The following is a 22,453-nucleotide window of genomic DNA, read 5'->3' on the forward strand; positions in this document are numbered from 1 at the left end:
GTGGTACGCAGAACTTGATCAATCCACCTACTCGATGTTCTTCCTCGTGGTCTTCTGCCAAAAACTTTGCCTTCCATGACACATTTCTCCAGATTTTCACTATCACGTCTTACAATATGTCCGAAGAATTGGACGATTCTCTTTATGACGTGAGAGGAGAGACGTTCGGTGATATTCAGTTCTTGAATAATAGATGCATTAGTTGTTCTTTCCGTCCAAGGTACACGGAGCATCCTTCTCCAACACCACATCTTATCTCCTGCCTTGAGGGTCCAGGTCTCGGAACCATAAAGGAAGACAGAGAACACAAGAGAATCACTAGACTAATCTTTGTACTGTTTGTAATTGCTCTGCTCTGCCATATTTTTGTGAGTTTGCTCGTGGCAACGCGCCCTAAGGTGATACGTCTCCTAATCTCTTTGTCGGAACTTCCAGTATCACACATGGTCGACCCAAGGTATATAAAGTCATTTACCATTTCCAGTTGCCTTAATCAACCTGCCAGCTGGATCTGTGCCACTCTGTCAATTATCATTAGTTTGGACTTGCTCATGTTGATCTCTAGCCCATATTCTAAACTTGAATATTTTACCCTTGCTAGTAATTCTGCAAGTTCATCTTCACTGCTGGCAAGGAGAGTGGTGTCATCAGCAAAGCGCAGGTTACTGATTTTTCGTCCACCAATTGATACGCCTCCAGTCCAGTCATCAAGGGCTTTCTTCATCACATATTCAGCGGGTCGTATTCAAGCTGTTCATTTTCGAAAATATTTACTACGTTTTCAAGGATTATTGAAATAGATTTGAATATGGTTACCGTACTCAATATACCACATGTAAACGGGCATTTGGGTCTTATTGTGTTTTAATTGCGTTCTAGAAAACAAGATCGACTTTTTCTCAATACAGTTACAGGGGCATATAAATGCGAAATGTAAGGTAATGAAATATGGTAAATCAAAGAATATGGGTAAATATGAAAGCCGCTGCTGTGGATGCTCGATTGTCATTTGTTTCACAAGTGTTGCTGGCATGCTGGGTGTGCGAATAGCTGATCTCACAGGATATTGTACTTTACGTGAGTCGAGACAGTTGGTTATGGAAGTCTACCTCGCTCACATTCGAGTTCCGTATCTGTCCCGTGAAAGTGCTGTCTCAATAGTAATTGATGGATTCAAAACGGTGTCTGCGGTCATTTACTGTGCGTGAAAAACTTACAGTTGTAAGCGAAGCTGAAATATACGGAAATCGTGCCGTTGGCAGAAAGTACGATATTGATGAACCGTGTATTCATGATTGGTGGAAGAAGAAATTAAAACTTCTAAAAAGTACCAGCGAACACAGAGCATTCTGCGGGCAAAGTGCAGTGTTTCCGGAAACTGAAGAACAACTCCACAAATTTGTGATAGAAAAATGTGAGTTAGGATATGGTGTTCCTAGTGAAATGTGTCATTTGAAAGCACTAAACAACTCAAAACACAGGGTTTTACTGCAAGCCGTGGATGGATCCAAAACTTTTATCGGAGAAAGGAATTATGCATTCGGAGACGTGCGTCTGTTTCACAAAGTCTCCCTGGGGCATATGAAGAAAAATTAACAGCCCTTCAGTGTCACATTATTCATGAGGAAGCAAAATTCTTATTTGCTGTCGCAAATTGGGAATGCTGACCAGATACCTGTCTATTTTGAAATGCCGTTGGAAAATACAGTGGATACGAAGGGTTCTAAAAGTGTAACCATCAGAGCAGGTGGTAACGAAAAGCAACGACACACGGTAATGTTGTGTGTATTAGCGGATGAAACCAAACTCCCTCCATATGTGGTTCTGAAAAGGAAAACACTTCTGAAAGAAAACTTGCCGTCCAGTGTTATTGTTAGAGCACATGAGTCTGGCTGGATGGACAGTGCGTTAGTTGAGGACTGGGTGAAGTGCATTTGGCAATGTCGCCCGGGAGCTTTGTTACAAAAACAAAACACGTTTGTGTTGGACAGTTACCAAGGATATCCGACTGATGCCGTAAAAGATATGATAAGGAAAGGAAAAATCGATCTTGCGATAATTCCTGGAGGACTCGCTTCTATTCTCCAGCCGTTGAATGCGTGCGTGGACCGGCCTTTCAAAAATGCAATGAAACAGTTGTACACCAAATGAACGTCTGATGGTGATCACACGTTAACACCAACCGGACGAGTGAAGAGGCCTGAAGTGGGACTAATATGCAGCTGGATCAAGACCGCATGGGCGCGCATTCCCAACAATCTAGTGTCCAAAAGCTTTAAGAAACGTGGAATTTCAAATTCAGTGGACGGTAGTGAGGACGACTATTTGTAGTAAGATGCCAGCGACGAAAGTTCCTATAGTGAAACTTCAGATGACGACGGTAAATTGTGAATGATCTGAGTATTGGACCGATTTTAATTATGATTTTTGTGATGGTTTTATTAATTGTAAACTGTTTGAATTTATATTTGTGGTATATTTGAAGAAAATTAAATAGGTGTGCAAGTTATTTGATTTTTTATATTTTTCCGTATTTTGCCATCTAAAATTTAGGGTGTGGTTCTTATTTGGTGGCAGGTGGTATTTGGGATTATACGGAATGTTTCATATGTCTTAGTAGCCCAATGTTGGCATGAAACATACGCCCACACAGATCACATGGAATGGTTTGGGGAGGGGAGAGCTGAGCTTGATAGAGCTTCCCTGCTTAGCATTTAGTCTCTTCATGCCTACATTGTTCCTCTTCAAACACAGTAACTGATGTAAACACAGTGTGTCTCCAAAGTGTATGATTCTCAGCAAGCATATCCCAGGATTGAGTGTTAATTCCAGCTCTTTACATAGTATACTTTAGTTGATCCTTGAAATGGCTGACAGGGGCTCCATGAAGTCTTGTGGTGGAGCAAAGGTCACCATATAGGAAATAACAAGGAAGTGGTTTCACTCATGCGATGGACGTGTCCTATCCATCTGAGATGGTGGCCAGTGATGGTAGCCCCAATGCTTATAGTAGGCGCTTTCTCAAGAACTGCAAGGTTGGTGAGAAGGTCCTCCCATTTGATGTTCAAGATGGTTTTTGCAGATTGAAGCGCTCTAGTTTTTTTGTGTCTGGCTTGAAAGCAAACATGTACAATCTAAAATAAGCCTTATTAGTTATGTTGTATATCATTTTTCACTTCACTCAACTCAACTCAACTCATGGCATAATCACACTACATTATAACCACACAGTTTGACAGGAAAGCCATTATAATAAAGTTTTGTAAAGATGTGGAGATGTTAGTTGCTCCATCTTCCTGAACTGGCATGCCATTGTGTTCGTCCTGTTATGTGTTCTTTTTTCTTGTGCATGTACTGTAACTAATTCATCAGTTTTTAACATATCACCTGTTGCTCTGTTGTAAACCTTTCGGAATTAGCAGCACCAGTGTGCCATGTTGTTTATTAGTGTGTGTTCATGGCATGATGAACGTGTTACACGTGTTGTCTATCTTTCAGGATCAATTTGTTGCACTGATGCTACAAGATGGCCATATCATATTCCGTATTGGCTATGGTAAAAACTCTCTCCTGGAGTTGAATACGACGAGGAAGTTCAACACTGGTAAATGGATATCCTGCGAAGCTGGCCGATTCTTCAATGCTGGACTGGAACAAGGTATTTTAGGAATTGTTTCTCTATCTTTCTCTTTTTGGTAAATGTTTGTCCCTCTCCTCACCATATGTGCACTCAGTAGGCAGCTCTGAGCTTACAACTGTCAGCGACGTCCTCTGCCTTAATGAAAAGATATTTCTATGTTCTCCATGCAATGCTCTTTAAATGACATTTGGTGCTGTCATCTTGTAATTTAAAATGTAAACAGGAATAAAATAAGTTAACAGATCTGTACAATTTATGCAGTCAAAAACGTATTCTAAAATCAGATGACTAAGTCCATGCAATGGCCTCCTTTTCTGCCCTGTGTAGCCCATAAGGGAATCTTTTTTCGAGCCATTAGTTGTGTACTGTCTGTTACACAGATTTTCCCTGCATACTATTTTCCAGCAGTTTTGTTGCTTCTTCTGGACTTTAGCTGATTCTCACTTATGAAATATCTCAAGAACAAGGCATTATTTCACATCTTCAGGACTGTTTACAAGCATCTTCTTCCTGGAGGTAACAAGCATCTCATTTAGCTGGTGAGTGTTTTAGGAATTTATTCATTACAATAATAATTAAACTTATGTCATAATGGTCCACCTTTTCTATACTATGAATAGTGGACCATTACAACATAAGTTTAATTATTATTGTGATCACATTTCAATACGGATGAAAACCATGAAGTTTATATCCTATGATGTATTTATTACTTCATGCTGACCACAAATTTAGCATTACATGCAGGTGACTGAGAACTCTACTGCACAGATTACCCATATTAGAGTCAAGGCTTGAAAGAATCGTTGTTTATTCCGTCTCGCAGTCATACCTTTTCTGCCTCACCCAACATTTTGAGTCATCCATAAAGCCAAGTCTTGTATAATCTGTTGGTTTGTTTTTTTAATTTTACCTTTCTGGCATAATAATATGACACAGTAAGCAATCACCATTCCACCCATATGATACTGATGATTTGTTCACGTCATTTGTTGTGATGGCGGAGCTGCATTGTAGTTTAGACTCAACAAATCTGCCTTCTCACAGACTGTTTTTCAGCCTAGAGCATAATTTTCTAACTTGATATTACTTTGCTCTTGTAGACATGACAACATCATAGTCATAACTCATGATTTTAAGTTTCTCTGTTTGAATCATCGTTCCTTCTGTGTTGTATTTCTCTCCTTCTCTTTAATGTTCCATGAATTTTATCACTATTGTTCGTTTCTAATTCATCCTCTTACAGTACTCTTGGCTCAATTAACACATTCAAATTCAAGTGTACAGTTGTCTTTGTTCTTCTTCACAACATCCATATTGTTAGTCACCAACTCACTATTGTTTGTGAATAACTTTTATATTGAGCTATTCACATTTGCTGAGCACATTTCAGATCCAGATCTTAGATCTGAAGCTTCCATGGTCTGCTAAATTAAGTTAAAGATATCGTCAAGTGCCTAGCTGTACAAATTCACATGAGTAAGAAGTGCAATCATTCTGATAACTTGGAAAGTGTTCTTCAAAATGTCCGCCGCCGCCACCGCCGCCGCCACCGCCACCGCCACCGCCACCACCACCACCACCACCACCACCACCACCCAGGTGTTGGAGATTCATAGAAAAGGACTCGTACACACTCTAACGGCGTTATGTGATTTGAATATGCAGTCTCACTGTACATAGTTCAGTATTCAAGTATGAGCTCCTGCTATCTAGCAGAGCTACTGGGAACTGCCATATTGCTTGTATTTATGCTTTTCTTTTGTACTGGGTTGTAGAAAGTAAGAATAAAGATGGTAGCCATGACGAAGTAAAGTGATTCAGTGTTTTATTTATTAGTGATATCCCCAACATTTATGATGCCGAAATAACCCATCTGTTCAAGTTACGATACGTTTCATCACAAACTTTCAAGATTTGGAGAACTTTCACGCCAAGTAACCACAGATCTCCTGTAAAGGGAATGTTTCATCACGCCACTCGACCCAGGATCACGATGAGTAGAACAGTGATTTCTTCTGAGATACAGTGTACTGAATCACTAACATAGCATGCTATATGGGGATTATACGGCATTATTGCATTGGTGTAGATATTATTTCTGCATGATTTAAGAATATCGTTTTTTCTAAAACAATTCCACGCCGGTCTGTGTGACTAGTGCTGCCACCTATTGGAAACAAGGCGGACTATTGCCGGCCAACTACCTACTGTCACGGGAACAAAGCACTGCCTGCAGCACGTTCATCTGGACCCCCTCCTCAGCCGTCATAAATCACCCGTCTGTCACACCTTCAGCGATGTCTATACAAGACCTGTCCCTTCTGAAAAGAAAGCGAACTACTCTGCGAGCAAATTTAACGCGCTTTGTCAATCTTTTAAAAGATAAAACAAATACACCAGACTATGACAAAATAGAATATCTTCATGATAGACTTCAGAACACTTTGCAATTATTAGTTTCCTGAGACGATGTTATACACGACCAGTTACCCGACACAGATTATGAAACAGATGTACAGGCATGTGAAAACTATGTTGACAGTGCAACAAGAGCTATACAGCATGCCAACAAAATTCTTACACGGAAACCAGCAGAGACAAATGCGTCATCATCCATTCCCAGTTCTAGCTATTATGTTCCACCCCCAGTTGTTCCAGAATTTAAACTCCCGACAATACACATTGAGCCATTCTCAGGTGACATAGAGTTCTGGTCTCGTTTCTGGGAACAGTTCGAGACAGCTGTTGACAACACCACCATGATTCCAGACATTAGCAAGCACGTGTTATTACGAGGATATCTACAAGGAGAACCCAAGCAACTTGTCGATGGTATAGCACTTAGTTCAGAAATGTACGCCCAGGTCAAGACTTTACTTACTGAACGTTATGGCGACAAGGATAAAATAATTCAGGCTCATCTGAACTACCTGGAGAATTTACCACCCACCTTATCAGAGAATCCTGATGATCTCAACGTGACATACCTGGAGTGCCACTGTAGAGTTCAAGCCCTCAAGACGCTCGGCGAAGACATTAATGTTTACGGACGCGTGATTGCCCTGAAGATTTTACAAGATTTTCCAGCGGCAGTCTGCACACGTTGGCTAATTCACGCAAAGCACAACAAAATCTCTGAAGGTCATATGATGTCTCTGATAGAATTTCTTTGTGAGGAGGTAGAAGCGGCCCTGAGCACTCAGAAACTCAGGGGAGAGACTAGCATCGCACTTCCATCAATTTACCAACCTACAGCAGCTGCTCTCCTTGTCAGTACTAGGCCACAAAAGTTAAGGAGGGAGCAGAACAAGCCCACAATAACACCATTCTGTGCCTTCTGTGAAAGCAGGGGTCACTGGGCACAGGGATACACACAAGTAGTCCTACCCTAAGCTAGGGTGGAGAAGCTGAAACTCTCCAAAAGATGCTTTCTCTGCCTCAATCGAAGTCACAACGTCCAGAGCTGCAACAAGAAGGGAAGAGTGTCATGTTCTAAATGCAGACAACTTCACCACATATCTATCTGCAACCAGAGCCAATCCCAGTCAACTTCTGTTGGAAAGATTGAAATTGGACCACCCAGTTTTTCATTTCTGCAGACAGCCCGTGTTCAGATACAAGGACCAACAGGGGCACACAAAATCACACGATGCCTCCTAGACGCTGGAAGTCAATCAAGTTTTATTGCCACATCATTATTGGACACTCTACAGCTACCAGTAATCTGTACTCGAGACCTAGCAGTCACAGCCTTCGAAACAACTAGCAATAGCTTTCAGCCATGTCGACTCACCCAATTTGAAATGATCGGATTTTCGACAAAAACCGCCATCACTATCACAGCTTTCGAAACTGCCAACACTTATTCATCTCACCCAGCAGTCACTCTTAACCACAGCAATCTGCCACTCACTGATTCAAAAACCAACGATGCAGATGACTTGCCAATTGAAATCCTTATTGGTGCAGACAATTATTGGAAAGTCATGAAACTAGATCCACCACAGCCCATCACACCCTCCTTAGTCCTACTTCCAACAATCTTCGGTTGGGTCCTCACAGGCAACCATTCTGGCACCACTGTCAATCATGTCATGACAAACCATGTATCTGTCAACAATGACGAGATATCTGATGACTCCATGCAATGTTTTTGGGACCTCGAGACAATCGGCATTCGAGAGACGAAACACTGACAGCTAGACGACACAGATGCTGCTATTCTTCAAGAGTTCCACGACAATTACTGCATCCATGACGGACGAAGAGTCGTGTCCCTTCCTCGCAAACGGGATACAGTCTTATCCAATAATTTGGCAACCACCGAGGCAAGGTTTTGAATACCACAGAGACGGCTACATCAAGACGCAACTTTCAAGAACATGTATCACAAGCAAATGTTGGACTACATGCTTCGAGAGTAAGTGGAACTAGCCCCCGATACTGCAATCCCTGGAAATATATTTTATCTGCCACACCATGCCGTCAAGAAGGAGAAACGAGATGGCACTAAATGGAGAATAGTGTACGACACTTCCTCTCATGAACCAGGATTCCCATCCCTCAACGATGCCCTCCACATGGGTCAAAATCTCCTACCCAAAATTTTTGCCACCCTCTTAAGGTTTCGATTGCACCAAAAGGCCACCGCATGTGACGTTACCCAGGCGTTCCTCCAGCTAGCCCTCGACAAAAAAGATAGAAATCTCACCAGATTTCTTTGGTACTGCATCGAAACTACTACAGGCGGAACCTACTCGACAACAGAGGACGTCGTAACATACGATTCACCCGCCTACACTTTGGCCTCATCTGTAGCCCGTTCCTCCTCTCAGCCACTCTCCGTGAACTAGCTACCCTACATCACAACATGTATCCCATGGCAGCGCCTCTCCTAGATGCTTGCACACTTATGGATGACTTCACTGCCAGCGTAGAAGATGACAATACGGCCGTTACTCTTTATTATGAAATGACAGCCCTCCTGCGCCACATTCGACTCACACTCTCCAAATGGGTCACGAATTCCTTGCCATTAATGAACATTCGGAAACCAGAAACTCAAGAAGTCGTACTGCAGACACGAGTATTAGGTATCGACTGGAATGCGGAATCAGACCAACTCTTTACAACCCCAGGTGACGTCACTGCAAAACTATCCACACAGCCAGCAACTAAACGACAGTTACTGAAAGCCACCGCACGATTCTACGACCCACTTGGACTATTTTCACCCGTGTCAATCACTGCCAAAATCCTTTTCCAAGACACTTGGTACCAAGGACTGGCATGGGAAGAAATTTTACCACCTAATCTCGCCCATCAATAGAACGATTGGCTCTCACACCTACAGCACCTCTCTCCAATCCTGATACCATGATGGATTGCCATTTCTAATTCCAGCACAGACTTATCACTGCACGTGTTTTGCGACGCCTCCAAAAGAGCAATTAATTGAAGGAACAAGAATCCACCTGATCGATACTTTCACTTTTATTTAGCCTTAGGCTATTTCAATAGACATTAGATTAAAAGTTCAGGACATGTTTCGAATGCGTTGCATTCATCATCAGCTGCTTGCATTTGGCAAAAGTAAAAATTAGCTAAAAGCAGTCTCACAATTTTCTTAAAACCTTAAAAACAAGTGTTAGTAGTGCGTGTGTGAATGGATGGGGGGGGGGGAAGAGGGGGGGGGATGCATTGAAGGCGTTTGTTAGTTAAACTAAGACTTATTATTAAAAATCTTAATGTTAAAAACACTGATGGACTAAAATACAGTTCACTATGAGTCTTGTGAATTTTCCAGTGTTTTTAACATTAAGATTTTTAATAATAAGTCTTAGTTTAACTAACAAACGCCTTCAATGCATCCCCCCCCCCTCTTCCCCCCCCCCCATCCATTCACACACGCACTACTAACACTTGTTTTTAAGGTTTTAAGAAAATTGTGAGACTGCTTTTAGCTAATTTTTACTTTTGCCAAATGCAAGCAGCTGATGATGAATGCAACGCATTCGAAACATGTCCTGAACTTTTAATCTAATGTCTATTGAAATAGCCTAAGGCTAAATAAAAGTGAAAGTATCGATCAGGTGGATTCTTGTTCCTTCAATTAATTGGATCTTATAGTCGATACGGATATGAAGTGGATAGTATGTAATCCGAAAGAGCATACGGCACCATATTGTACGTCCGGTCACTTGTCGACGATGCTTACACTGTTCGTTTAGTCTTCAGCAAGGCCAGACTGTCTCCTGTGAAGAAAGTGACCCTTCTCAGGCTCGAATTGTTAGCAGCCTTGGTCGGATCTCGACTTCTACACTATTTTTATGAAGCCACTGGAGTAACGTCCATCCCTGCCACGTTATGGAGCGATTCTGCAGTCACACTAGGGTGGATACGAAGTAATCCCAACCGTTGGAAGACATTTGTCTGTAACCGGGTGACTAAAATTTTGACTCATACCACGTCGAGTCAGTGGAGACACTGTTCCGGAATTAACAACCCAGCTGACCACCTTTCTAGAGGACTTCAAGCACACCAACTGGAGTCCTTGGACTCATGGTGGCACAGACCTTCGTGGTTGAATGGACCTTCCTACTCATGGCCCAGAGATGTCACCCCTACTAATATGAGTCTACCTGAGGAAAGGGAGACCACTCAAGTTCTTGCAACCACCACCCCAGCACCATTGTTTGCTGTATCACGATTTAGTACATACTGGAAACTTTTACGAGTTACCACGTGGATTCTACGATTCGTGAAATGTTTGAAGGAGAAAACCAAGTATTGTCACAACTCCACAGCCTCAGAAATGGAAGAAGCAAGAATGTACTGGATAAAGCAAGTACAACAGGAATGCTTTGCTTCTGAACTGCAAGCCCTGAAGAATAATCTTCCACTAGCACGAGCTTCGATGATCTTTCGCTACAATCCATTTCTACAACATGGTATCCTCCGACTAGGAGGACGGGTACAACACGCAGACATCTCGAGCAACAAAAAGCACCCAATACTTCTGGATGGCTCACATGCTTTCTGTAAACTTCTGATAAAACAAAACTTCACCATCTAGGTGTTCCCGCCATACTAACTGAACTACGCACAGAATTCTGAATCTTGCGAGCACGCCAAACAATCAAGAAGGTCTTATACACTTGCCTTCCTTCCGTGTAAAGTTGTTCACCGGGGGAGACCTGCGGAATTAGAAGCACCACTTCCCCTGGATCGTCTACGTCCTTGCAGACCATTCGAAGTAACAGCCCTAGACTTCGTAGGACCACTGTACGTTACTTCTGGCAACCTCATGAAGAAAGCTTACAATGCATTATTCACCTGTGCAACAACGCGTGCCTTACATTTGGAACTGTGCGGTGACATGTCGACAGACAAATTCCTACAGGCCTTGCAGATGTTTATAGGCCGACATGGTATACCACACACGATCTACAGCGACAACGCTCAGACATTCCATTCAGCGAACGCAGAGTTAACAGACTTGTGGAGAGAACTGACAGTGGCACGGACACACCACTATATGGCCCAGCAAGGTATTACATGGAAGTTCATTGCCCCACGTGCCGCTTGGTGGGGAGGATGGTGGGAAAAACTAATCGGCCTCACCAAGCGATGTCTACAGAATATACTTGGACGTTCCACTATTGATGATGAAGGGCTACGGACTGTTTTGACCAGCACAGAAGCCGTATTAAACACAAGACCTAGGTGTTCCCGCCATACTAACTGAACTACGCACAGAATTCTGCATCTTGCGAGCACGCCAAACAATCAAGAAGGTCTTACACACTTGCCTTCCGTGTAAAGTTGTTCACCACAATACCTACTGGACCAGAACCACCTAGGCGAGACCTTGTTAGAACCTTCAGACTACTCCAGTGAATGACTGACGACTTCTGGAAGCGTTGGAGTATAGAGTATTTGCTTTTATTACAGAATTTTCACGAAGTTCGCCAGCCCAGAGACCATGGGTCAAGAATCAGTGTCGGTGACGTAGTTTTACTACAAGAGGATACACGCCCAAGACACCTGTGGAATAAAGCACGGGTTGAAGAATTACGCAAAGGACGTGACGGGAGAACTAGAACGGTTATTCTTCGCACCTCAGACGGAAACCATGTGACACGACCTGTCCAGCTGGTCATCCCACTCGAGATAGACCAGGGTGGGGAGGATGTTGGAGATTCATAGAAAAGGACTCGTACACACTCTAACGGCATTATATGATTTGAATATGCAATCTCACTGTACATAGTTTAGTATTTCAAGTATGAGCTCCTGCTATCTAGTGGAGCTACTGCAAACTGCCATATCGCTTGTATTTATGCTTTTGTTTTGTACTGGGTTGTAGTAAGTAAGAATAAAGATGGCAGCCATGACGAAGTAAAGTGATTCAGTGTTTTATTTATTAGTGATATCCCCAACACCGGGTGTGGTGTACAAGCGCTCGCCATCTCCTTCTGTCTTCATACATCTTCTGTTCCAGTACATCCTCCCCATTTGTGTCCTCTCTCCTCCACATCTGATCTTACAGTCTATATCCAGTGTTTTCTTAGTCTTCCCTGTGGTCTTCTTCCAATGAGATTAAGGTCAAAATATTTTCTGGTAGGTCTTTCCCTGTTCATTCTCATTATGTGCCCATACCACTGAAGTCTGCATTTCTTTATGACACTAGTAACAGGAACCTCAATACCAGCTACTTTCCTATTCACTTCATTTCTGATCTTGTCCTTTCTGGTGATTTGGTTCATGATTCTAATAAATCTCATTTGAATTGCTTGAATTCTACTGAAGTCTTTGTTTAGTAGGTACATGTTTCTAAACCATACATGAGGATTGGTACAAAGTAAGTGTGGTACATGATTGTTTTCGCTTTTTGTGGTATTTTGCAGTCCCAAAGATTTCTGACTTGACTGTAGAAATCTGATGCTTTCTGTGTCCTGCTGAGTATTTCCTGCCTGACAGTGTTGTCTTTCGGGATTGTGCTTCCGATATACTTGAAGTGGGAAGCTGATTTGATTTTTACTCCTTCCAGAAATATATTTGAGCTTGTTCCTTCACTGTTAATGGTCATTTCCACTGTCTTTTTTTTGCTCATCTTCAGTCCAAAATTTTTGAATGTGTTGTTCCATTTGTTAAGTTTCTTCTGAACTTCAGCTTCTGTCTCTCCCCATAAAAGCACATCATCAGCAAATACCAGGGCGTTTGGTTCACTGTCCATTTTCTTGATAGATTTTATGACCTTGTCCATTACTATTACGAACAGGAGTGGTGATAGGGCACTTCCTTGTTGGACACCTCTCTTTGTTTCAAACCATTTTGATCGTCCGTTGCCTATCTGGACACAGCTGTAGCACTTCTGGTATAGCATCTTGACTTTATCAATTAAGTACTTTGGCACTTTAGGTCTTCCAGACATTCAAAATATTACTGACAACTAAACATGCCTACTAAAAAGAAAGAAGCTTGCATGGACATCATAGTGAAGTGCACAGTGAACTAAGCTTTAGAACACACTCGCCAACATTATTGAGGACCAAATAGCAGAGGGCCACAGTTGCCTTTCATTCTTAAGTCACTGAAGGAGGCAGTTCAGTCTAAAGAAAGACAGAACAGCCATCAAGCAGCTAAAACAAGAACTAGAGCAGAGATGCTCAGCTGGGCATCCGTTAAGGCTGGCGTGATGTAAATGGGAGCAGCTAATGCAGCAAGCATACTTCACAGTGAAGCGAGAGAGCGAACACACTTGAGAGGGAAGTAGAGCAATGACGTTCGATTGTGATTACGAAGCTCTCCTCCACTACTCACTGAAATGTTGATTGCGTTACCGTACAGTATTAAAAAAAACATTATAATGGTCAGAAAAGAGATGTTCCAGTTTGATTTATACTGTGCTTGATATAAACAGTCAGTCTTATTTTCTTATATTTGTACATTCAAAGAAAATGGACACACAATTTTTGTGTTATAGTTTAGAAAGATACAGGGTTTACAATTCTTTGGATGTAAATGACAGTATTTCCATTTAAAAAAGGTAAAATTCCTGTTATTCATTCAGCAAAACATAATATTTTTACATAATTCAACAAGTTTATTGCTTGATTTTTCACAGTGTTGTGTGACTTTCCCTGTTCACTGAATTTCTGAAAATAGTATCTAAATCTTATCAGGCATTCGATAATAGTAGCTGGCCTCTAAACAGCAAGGGAGTTTCATCACGAGTGAGGACATAGATATTTACTACCCAAGATTAAAGTACAACAACAATGTAAATGAATCTACCAAATAAATATATAGTATGCCTTCAAATAAATAATCTAACTGATGTTATTCCCAGTAGGCAAGATTGGATTGTTGGTGAGTTTATCAGATAATTTAAATTCAAGCAACCACAACCCACAGCTTATCCACCTTAACTCCTTATTATATTAAAGGTTTTTCTAAAAGCACCCCTTAAAATATAATAGTGAAAATTATAATTCATTCCGTAAAATACGAAATCTTGCGTAAAATACAAAAGTATTTGAGGTTGTAGGCCTATCTATTTCTTGAATTCAGTCAAAATACATGAACATAAATAACTTATTACTTACAACATAAATTTAAAATGACGTGGATTTCTGCCATCTTTCTTTCATTACTTTTTGCCGCCATTTCAAACTCAGGTATAGATGCAGTGATCGAGACTGACTGCGAGAACTGAAATGAAATGAAATGAAGTGAAAGGCATAAATTATGATTTACAGCCTGTGATATAACCACAATATCACTGTGGCTGAATAGCATGCCAGTATGTTCATTGGCTGCCTGTTCACCCGCTTCCAGTGCTGGGCCCCTGCGAGACGATATGCCCAGCGTGAGCACCTCCGAAATAGAGCATAAAACCTATTCTGTAGACCAATACTAGCATTGCCAGTCACTAGCTGTGTTTGGTGTGAAAGAGATGCCTCATAAAAATATTGCACTAAAATAATGGATATTGTCCAAGAAATTGGTTTCAACCTGCAGCTAGATGATAGGGTGGGTCCAGTGATGGTGAACAAGTCACAAGAGGAAACTAAAGGCTCCATGTGTTAGTGCGATATTAAACCACCAGGAAACTAAAGGGAAAGAACTCGCACCATGTTGGAACATGAGCTACTCCTTGACCACTGCAGGATGTGGTGTCAACAGGATGAGGTTCCACCACACGCAGCAGTGGGCGTCCGAAACCATCTCCATGTGATGGATCCTGATAAATGGATAGGAAGTGAAGGGCCCGTTCTCTGACCCACCTTATCACCCAATCTTATGCCAATGGATTTTTTCGTGTGGGGCCATGCAAAACAACTGGTGTATGCACAGGAGCCAGCCAGTCCTGGTCACCTTAGACAGCTCACCACTGAGTCATGCCAATCTGTTATGCCAGAGATGTTGCAATGTGCCACACGGTCCTTATAACATCACACGCAGCTCTGAATCGACCACAGAGGTCATCTATTCAAGCAGGTGCTGCCTTAAATGATGTAGGTAACTTGAAATCCTGTCACATTTCCTAGTCTTGTTCAACCCATGTCCATACCTTATGCCATGATACCAACAGCTCTTCCAAATTTCCATGTTCTTTGAAAATATTTAAGAAAAGTCTAGGTAAACAATTATAGAGAATCTGCCACCTGGGCAAAGCACTAAATGCAGATCATTGATCATTGATTCATAGACAACTTATGGATGCCTCATAGACAGAGAATTCCTCATATCCTATTCTACATATTTGGTAACTGAAATTTCTTTCCATTATCTATCAGTAATTTCACTATTCTGTTTTCATGTTCCCTTCCTCCATGTGTATTTTGTAAATATATATTGTATATAGCTATTGCTTTGTTATCATAGTAGTAGTAGTAGTAGTAGTAGTAGTAGTAGTAGTAGTAGTAGTAGTAGTAGTAGTAGTAGTAGTAGTAGTAGTAGTAGTAGTAGTATTTACTGCAGAAGTACTGAGTGTCACCATTTGTTTGTTTTATAGCACAGCTTCTCGCCTACAGCGAAGGGGAAGCAGAATCACGAAGTCAAGCATCTCCCAGTCGACCTCCGCGCGAGGATGACATTCCCGACCTAATGGAGTTTGTACTGGGAGGGATACCTCCTGGATTTTCCTTCGACTCCAGCTTCTTAAAAGTGCCAGGCTCATTTCTTGGCTGTGTGAGAGACATTCAACTGGGAAACAGTGGTCTCAATCCCTTGTCAGGCAAGTTCTACGGTGTGGAAGCCTCTTGCTCTCTGTCTCCACAAGCTGTCAGCTTCCAAGGAAGAGGATATCTTCATATGGAATCTCATCCTTTAAAAAAGAAAAAATCTTCGTTTGAATTTGTGTTTCGAACTTTACAGCCCAACACGTTTCTCATGTTAACCACCTCGGACGAGGGTTATTATTCTGCTTCTCTGCAAGATGGTCACGTGGTGATCTACGTAGGGATCAGGGAGAACAGGACGGTCATCGAGTCCAACAGCTCGTATACGGATGGACAGATGCACGCTGTCTCAGTGACAAAGTCGGGACGCAAGCTCGAATTACGGGTGGATGAGAAAGCTGAAGGGACTGGAATTCTTAGCGACGGTGAATACAGCATCAAAGTCGCTGGCAAGGCAGGCGGTCTCTTCTTTGGAGGAGTTCCACACACCATGAGCGTGAATCACATGGTGGCAAGTACGCAGCCACTTGTGGGAGCGATCAAGGATGTCATCTTCAACAACCAGTGAGTTTCAATAGAGGAGAGTTTGCAGTGAAAATGAAAACTGGATGCTGTGTAATACAGTACAACCATTCACAATGGATTACATGAACATAAAAGTAAACATTAACATAACAGCTCAACTTTATGCACAACACAAGAAAATAGTCAATCAGAACAGTAACTTCTTGTTAATTCTTCTTTGATTCTTCTATGCTGGGATGATTGATACACCAAGCAAATTAACTACAGTAATTTGTCATGTTGACCACAAGAAATCAGCTGTTGTTATCTATTTCTGAATAATTTTGTGCAATTCATGTTTATTTTTCCTTTGTGAATGGTTTCCAATTAAAGGTGTATGTATTTGAAAAGCCAAACACAACACTTACAGAAGCTGTACGTCATAAGTTTCCTCAAAGATTTTTAAATGAATGGTGTTCATTGATGAAATCAGGATTACTATCATTTAGGGATATTTTGAAAGACTTGTGGCACCCCTGCCATTCAGAATTCCAATAACCCAGCATGTGCAAGCTTCCAAGGTGAGGAAACACTCATTTCTTTTTCTTCTTCTTTTGTTTCAGTTGACTGTGGACCATGTTAATTCTGGGCTTTGATCCTCACCAAGTACTCCTTAATTCTTTCACTCATTTCAATCTCGTCCTCTCTTCTGTCCAAAGAGATCTAATTTCTTCTTGAAAACTCTTGGTGTTCTTGATTCTCAACTTGTAAGCTTCCCGTTGCTGACTTCCATAACTTGAATTCCCATTACTTTCAGGTCCTCCTACACTGTAGTTTTCCTGCAACAATCTCACTACACTGATAAACACGAGTTAATACCGTCTGTGGAAAGGCAAAGTATCATAAGCAACCTTTTTGTCAAAATTGAGGTTACGATGTTTGTACATCAATCGGACTCCACTACACATGCTGGCAAGTTATCGTAAGCATCAAATGAATCTAGAGGATAAAAACAACATAAAAAGGAAATTATCGTAACCACCATCAGTACTATACAGAACACCAGGTTATTGTAAGCAACCAGTCATTACATCTTTTTATCGTAAGCGACAAGTTTTAATTCTGGAGGAAATGTGAGATGTGTCAGTTTCATTGTTCGTGACTGTTGTCGGTCATTGCTCTAGTACACGTTTTGCAACTGCTTGAAACATAAGGCAAAGCCTGCTAGTGGACCTATCGCATACTGATTGACAGCTAGTATACTAGTGGAATACAGAAGAGGGGTGGGAAGGGAAGAGAAGGAGCTGCTTCTTGTGACAGAGTTGACTGAGCAAGTATGACCAGTAGCTAAACAAATTAGTTCATCATCAATATTCCTACCGTTTGTGCATGAAGTGAATTATGCCGCTAAAAATTCTAAACTGAAGTTTGCAATAACAAAAGGATAAACACGGGAGATTGTTCATTGTTCATAGTTTTATGAACAAGGAAGCTGAGCAGAGAAAGAACAAAAAACAAGAAAATTATAGAAGGGAATTGTTGAAAGTACAAAAAAAAATAGCAGATGCAACAAAAGTATTGCAGAGGATGGTCAAGAGAATTTTAACCGAGTAAGTTGGTCATGCAGTTATAGTCGTGCAGCTGTGAGCTTGCATTCGGGAGGTAGTGGGTTTGAATCCCATCGTTGGCAACCCTGAAAATGGTTTTCTTTGGATTCCCATTTTCATACTAGGCAATTGCTCGGGTTTTACACTAATTAAGGCCACAGCCGCTACCTTCCCAATCCTAGCCCTTTCCCATCCCTCTGTGGCCAAAAGCTTTCAATGTGTTAGTGTGACGTTAAACAAGTAGGAAGAAAAGAATATTAGAACAGATCACAAGACTGAAAAAACTTAATTTGTTACACCAGGAAAAGCACGGAAAGGGAAAAACATGTAATGGATTTTTAAGTTTTCAATGTCCAATCCATGAATTTTACATTCTTCAGAAAAAAACTCCATCAATATCTAAATTATTACCTGTGTCAGGATAGAGGATTGGTTTCCAGGGAGGTGGTATCAGAAAAAAAAAGAAAAAAAGGTTGAATCAGTTTGAGAAGTATTATAAAAGAATTCAACTGGAAGAAGATAAAAAATAACAGAAGGGTTTTAATCGAGGTCGCCTACATCGTGTCAACTCGAAAGGCATGGTCACTATACACTTGTTCTTCAGGATGTTGTTATTGTTAATTAAAATAATGTTTGTTGTTGACTCAGTGTTGTTCTGGAACTGGGGGCCACAAGCCATGACATGACAGTGGTTATCTTGTGAATCAATTAGTGAGTGAGTTGCTATGGAAACCGAGTGGACTTCTGATGACTGATGGATGATATCCCACAAGGAGATTAACAGGCAACACAAGACAGAGTGCTGAGTAAATATTGTACTGTAATCAGTGCAATTTCCTCTTTGATTCTCTTATTGTAGTGTAGTAAGTCAATTTTCCTATTGTTTTTTATTTGCATTTCTTAATACAATAGTTTAAGAAAATCTCTTATTATTCTCATGTCTTACATTCCTTCAAACCAATCTCTCCAAAATATCGAAAGCACTACAAAAGCTATCATAAGAGGACCACTTTGTCAAACAGTGCACTTGACAACGATCTGCAAACAATCGTAAGCGACATTCATAACTTTAAAGTAAGTTCCTTTTTTCTACGATTGAATAAATACATAACCTAATATGACAATAAGGTGAAACATTCATTTTTGGAGTAGAATGATAACTGTTAGTATTCGACTCACTAGTTGTTTTCATCTCCTGTAACACTCATATTTTATTGAAATTTATTGATATTTATTACATGTAATAGACTCATATTTTGTCGCTTATGATACTTTGCCTTTCCAGGGTGATATGATCTGCCTTGTTAGTACTAACAAAAATTTGTTTGATACATAGGTATCTAATTGTACATGTTTTGAGAAAATATAATTCTCCTCCTTAGCAAGGAAATTTACCAAAATCCAATGACTTAATTTGAATGACAAATTAATTAGATGTTCAACTATTACTTGAAACAAATGATTGACATACAGCTATTATATCTTCAAATATCTTAAGATAATAAAATGGTCCACTCAGCTAACACTATACACTTGTTCTTCAGGATGTTGTTATTCTTAACATCAGCTGTGGCTAGCAGGTAATGTGAAAGTAGTAGGATTGTGACCTTTTAACTCTTATTGGAAGAGTTTTTGAAACCTTGACAGGGTGAAAGTTTGTAGATTCATTATTAATTTAATTTAATTTAATTTTTTTTTTTTTTACATATGAGATATTGTTGTTGTAGGTTTTCGTAGTTAATTTGTTTGCCAAGTTAGTCTTGCTTCTCAATATCAGTGCACTTTTTCTGACACTCTCCCAGATATTATAAGTTCTCCAAGCTCTGAATTCTTTCTCCCTCTATTAGATGCTGTTTCAATGTTGGTCATGCACTGCGTATTCTCGACAGAGATCCGTAGGCCTGTCTTATTCGCTTGTTGCTGGAGCTGGGCGATCTGGTTCTATGCCTCATGTTTTGACACTGGCAGAACCAAAATGTCATCTGCAGAGCTTAAACTGTCAACTTCAATTCCTCTTTCTTCCGCTCCATTCACATACCACCTATTCCTTGTTTGTTTGTTTCTCTTCTTTTGGCACACAGTTGTATATAAGGGGAGAAAGAAAGTCCATCTCCTTGTCTGAGCCTTCTGAACTTGACTTGGATGTTGTGTCCGTTACCATCTGTTTAATGAGCTCTCTGGTCTTCCTATCTAGACCTATTTCTTCTAGGATGTGGATCAGTGTTTCTCTATCTAATGAATCATAGGTACATGTGTGAGCACAAATTTCTTGTTCCTCTATTTTTGGTATGTAATGATCAACTTCAGGTTCAGGATCTGCTCCTCACATGACCTGCCCTTGATTCTCACCAATTTGCAGTTCCAATTGTTTTCTGCTCTATGTAGCAGTGCCTTTGAAAAGATCTTATACGTCTCTGGTAGCAGCAATATTCCCCTGCAATTGTTGACATCTGTCTTGTCTCCTTTCTTATGAGTGTATCAATGCTGATGTCCATCCATCTGGCAGGTTGTCGTCTTCCCAATTTTTGTTCAGGATTCTTGTCAGTTCAACGATTGCCCTGTTGCTGACATATTTCCAAAGTTCTCAATTGTTGTCTGGTACCTTGGATAGTGTTTCCTCCAATTCCCCTACCTTCTCCGGGTCTTTTTTCTTACTCTCATTTTGTGGGTGAGTGTGCATTGACTACAATGTAGAGCTTATTTGCTACTTCGAAAGAAAGGGTGGAAATTCTGCTGTTTCTGGAAGTGGAGTAAGTGATTGCTCCTGGGATTCACTTATTGACTATGAAACACGTTCGCTGTTGAGGGATGGTTTTCGTTACTCTCCTGCCTGTTTTTCCTTCCAAAATTCTACAACTTTCTGATTCAAAAGTTGACTCATCTGTGAACCTCGTCTTCTGTAATGCTGTTATTATTGTTTGGACAGGATATGGATGAGATGTTTGAGGTTTCCAATTTTAAGTAGTGAATTGACATTGAAGATTGCAGAAGTGGCAGAATCCAAAGGCTCGCTGACATTGTTCTTGACACTGGTGGATTATGGTGGGGTATGGCCTATGCTTGATCTTTCCATAATGCTGTTTTTGAATGATCTTGGTTTGGGGCGCTGCCTAGACATCGACGAGAGATACAATCATGGTTGTTAGCCTCAGAGGAGTTAAGTTCACAGTGACTCTTAACATGGAGATCAGACACTGCCCTTGAATCACACACTTTGGGTTCAGGTTTGATACCTGCCTCTAACATGGTCCAGATACTGGGCTGCCTCCATTGCCACTTACACTGTATTAAACACCACCTTCTCCACTGTGGATGCCGTTGAGATCTTCACTCGTAACCCTGATCTGGGACCCACATCAGATGTTACGCACCAGGTCAGTGTGCTCTGGGAATCACGTGGGCACGGTCACCACACCCTGAAGTAGAGCTGCCTTAAAGAGGGTCTCTACCGGCTGCTAGATAAAATAGAGCTCTCCATCAGACTGGGTGTGGGAATGAACGTACCTCTTACCTCTAGTTCTTTCCAGTATCTTCTTCCACTTTGGGCTCCTCCTGTCCTGGTCTTCATACAGCCATCTCTCAACACATTCTCAATGCGGCAAAATCATTTAAGTCATAATTGTTTTATAATATCAAGCACATTCTGTTGTAACCGTAGTTGGAGTTAGACTTGTCGATCTACTGGTTGGTGTTGCAACACAGGTCAGGCAAGCAGGTCCTAAAAAGTGACACTTTAGCCCTCCTGTCTCATAATAGTAAAGAAACAGAATTGGCGAATGCAGCATCCACTTTAACACTGCTATGAATTTCATATGTTAATCAATTATTGGCTGTCAAAACACTTCCAAGATTCTGCTCGTTCATCAAGCATACTGTTTTGGTTAGACCAATTTTAGAGCCAAATTTGCTCTTTTCACCAACTTAATCGCAAACAACAGTGCATATGTATTTTTGTCTTACTTGACTATGTTGATGATTCCATCCACAATGCTTATGAAGAGCAAGTTCAAACCTAGGACCTTAGTACAGTTGTTTTACTTGTGCCACAATCTCTTTCAGCACTACCTTCTTGTGTGATACTTCCAAATATGTCTTCTGTATGTCAAGAAAAACCACTATTATAGGTGTTACTTTTTGCACTAGGGATTTAGAGATTTCTGTCCTCTTGTACACTCTCTCATTTCAGTTCTGAGATTGTAATCTCCAAAGAGGCTATTGTTCAATTGTCTCACTCTTGTGGTCTTTGGCCAGACGTGCTCTATATAAATTGAAATGTGAGACATTAGTGTTTTATAATTAATTTGCATAACCAAGCAATAGTATGCAGTTTCCATAGCTAATAGGTTGTGATAGGGACAGGTGCAGTGGGCCGAGTGATTTGTCGATGTTGTGATGTAATTTGCAAACTGTACATCCTAATTCACTTCTGAACCTTGTGTTCTTTGCTAACTTTTCTGAGACATTCACCAAAGGCATGCAATGTTTTGTAATTAATATACTTTACTTTTGTT

General features: G+C 40.9%; 1 protein-coding gene across 1 annotated transcript in view; it reads left to right on the forward strand.

The window, feature by feature from the left end:
• Positions 1-22,453, forward strand: part of wb (wing blister) — a 682,542-nt gene that overhangs the window by 624,631 nt on the left and 35,458 nt on the right. Inside the window, exons 40-41 of the mRNA XM_068227209.1 lie at positions 3,499-3,658; positions 15,666-16,395. Coding sequence (XP_068083310.1) covers positions 3,499-3,658; positions 15,666-16,395 — 890 coding nt within the window. The remainder of the gene's footprint in view (positions 1-3,498; positions 3,659-15,665; positions 16,396-22,453) is intronic.

Source organism: Anabrus simplex, chromosome 4, assembly GCF_040414725.1.
Source record: "Anabrus simplex isolate iqAnaSimp1 chromosome 4, ASM4041472v1, whole genome shotgun sequence".
Classification (NCBI taxonomy): Eukaryota; Metazoa; Arthropoda; class Insecta; order Orthoptera; family Tettigoniidae; genus Anabrus; species Anabrus simplex.